The sequence below is a fragment of the Clupea harengus genome, chromosome 16, assembly GCF_900700415.2.
Source record: "Clupea harengus chromosome 16, Ch_v2.0.2, whole genome shotgun sequence".
NCBI classification, from domain to species: domain Eukaryota; kingdom Metazoa; phylum Chordata; class Actinopteri; order Clupeiformes; family Clupeidae; genus Clupea; species Clupea harengus.
Window position 1 is genome coordinate 8,602,342 of NC_045167.1, and position 2,500 is coordinate 8,604,841.

Below are 2,500 nucleotides of genomic sequence, written 5' to 3' on the forward strand. Positions count from 1 at the left end.
GATTGTCTGGCCATGAACATCAACATCAACAAGTCAAGTCTCTAGTCAAGACGTGCTGTGCCTCTGCTCTGGTTTTTGACTGATGTGTGAGCTTTGCCAACACTTGTTCAGCTAATGTCCTCTAACCGTCTGCTCTCATTGGCTCCTGCCGGTCTCTGTGTTCAGCTAATGTCCTCTAACCGTCTGCTCTCATTGGCTCCTGCCGGTCTCTGTGTTCAGCTAATGTCCTCTAACCGTCTGCTCTCATTGGCTCCTGCCGGTCTCTGTGTTCAGCTAATGTCCTCTAACCGTCTGCTCTCATTGGCTCCTGCCGGTCTCTGTGTTCAGCTAATGTCCTCTAACCGTCTGCTCTCATTGGCTCCTGCCGGTCTCTGTTAGTCACTGTTTGGACGGATCTCTGAGACCAACTTCTGACTGTTTGTGATGAACGATTTCTGCCTGGCGGCTGGTATCAGTTCTGCTTCTATTAAACCTAAATCCTCTTCATAACTCTGGTTCACCGTGTCTGTTACTGGGTCTGGGTCTTTTACCTCTGCTTCTGAGTCTGGTGTCTCTGTCTCTGTCTCTGTCTCTGTCTCTGTCTCTGTCTCTGTCTCTGTCTCTGTCTCTGTCTCTGTCTCTGTCTCTGTCTCTGTCTCTGTCTCTGTCTCTGTCTCTGTCTCTGTCTCTGTCTCTGTCTCTGTCTCTGTCTCTGTCTCTGTCTCTGGTTCTGGTTCTTCTACCAATGGCCCCGCCGGCTGTGATGTTGTCGTTCAGAGAGAGGGAGTGCCTCACGTGTCTCAATCCAAAACTTTCACCTCATGTGAAAAAAACTTTTTTTTGTGTGTGTTTTTAATTCAGATCATATGAGGTGACTGTCACTCAACAGGGTGTGTCTGAGTGTTTTTGGTAGTATTATTAGTAGCGTGTGTGTGAGTGTATAAATCAGTCAACATAAGTCTGTAAACACGCATAATTGTGCACAGGAAAGACTTGTTTTATTGAGTTTCCCTTTGAACTGCACATGGATGTGTGTGTGTGTGTGTGTGTGTGTGTGTGTGTGTGGGTGTGTGTGGGTGTGTGTGTGTGTGTACCACTCTCTCACCAGCAGGTTGATTTTAGAGGCTTGTCCAGCATTGGCCTGCATGAGGGTTCCGGTGCTGTGCCGTGTGCGGAACATCAGGCCCATGTACCACGGAACTGCTACCGTCACATCCGGTTCCGTCCACATCACCATGGCCCGACCATCAAAGGACTGAGGAGCCAGCATAACTGAGGAGGGAGGAACCAAACAACACGTAAGCAAGTGTGTGTGTGTGTGTGGTGTGTGTGGTGTGTTTTTTCCCTGTGACTCTAGTGAAGTATCATTAGTGTCAGTGAACACGCTACAGACATAATCTCTGCACAGACAACTCTATCCTCAAACAACACGCCCAGGGAACAGGGAAACATTGTGCGTGTCTGAGAGTCAGGCAGACGTGTGTGTGTGTGTGTGTGTGTGTGTGTATGTGTGTGTGAGATAGCAAGAGTGTGTGTGTGTGTGTGTGCGTGTGTGTGTGTGTTTTCAGTACAGCTCTGTTTTGCCTTGCAGTGAGGAATGCTAGGGTGCTTCTGGCAGTGAGCTGGCATTTCTGTCAGTGTAGCAGGAACAAGGCTCTCATGGAAAAGTTACAGATTGTAAGACACACACACACTCACATACAAACACGCACACACTCTCTCACACACACACACACACACACACACACACACACTCACATATACACGCAGACACACATACATACACACACTGACATCTTCCTCAAGGCACATTTTTCCACTGATGCGCAAAAAGACAGCAATTACATGTACTCACACAACACACACACACACACACACACACACACACACACACACACACACACAACACAAGACTTCACTGACAGACAGATGTTGGCTCCTGCATTCCTCCCTCTCTCTCCCTGTTTTGTTTCTCTCTCTCTCTCTCTTTCTGTTTCTCTCTCTCTCCCACTCTTTCTATTTCTCTCTCTTTCTATCTCTATCTCTCATTCCTTCACCTGAAACCACCCCAAGAGGCACATATCAGACTAAACAGACACAGTCATTTATCATTAACCAACTAACCAGTAATAACCAAGTGCACTGGGTACTGCTTTGAAGCTAGCAATTTGCATACACATCATATATTATCCTATAATTCTATTGTATTAGGAGAGCTGTTTAGCACTTTCATTGAGCGAGCTTTAAATGATGCTTTAAATAAAAAGCAGACAGACACACACACGCACGCACGCACACACAACAATAAACACAATGACAGACATAATAACTATACGTGAAGACAAACACAATAATAAACACAACTACAGACATACTAACTATACGTAAAGACAAACAACAATAATAAACACAATGACAGACATACTAACTATACGTAAAGACAAACACAACAAAGAACACAGATAAATGACAGATTTGGGCTGTGTGGCCCCGCCTCCCTGCCAAGTCTCCCCCTTTGGAG

General features: G+C 46.1%; 1 protein-coding gene across 2 annotated transcripts in view; it reads right to left on the minus strand.

Moving 5' to 3' along the window:
• celsr1a (cadherin EGF LAG seven-pass G-type receptor 1a) overlaps positions 1–2,500 on the minus strand; it is a 103,693-nt gene that overhangs the window by 26,271 nt on the left and 74,922 nt on the right. For both annotated transcript variants that reach the window (XM_031582649.1, XM_031582648.1), the window contains exon 9: positions 1,085–1,251. In XM_031582649.1, the coding sequence (XP_031438509.1) occupies positions 1,085–1,251 (167 nt within the window). The remainder of the gene's footprint in view (positions 1–1,084; positions 1,252–2,500) is intronic.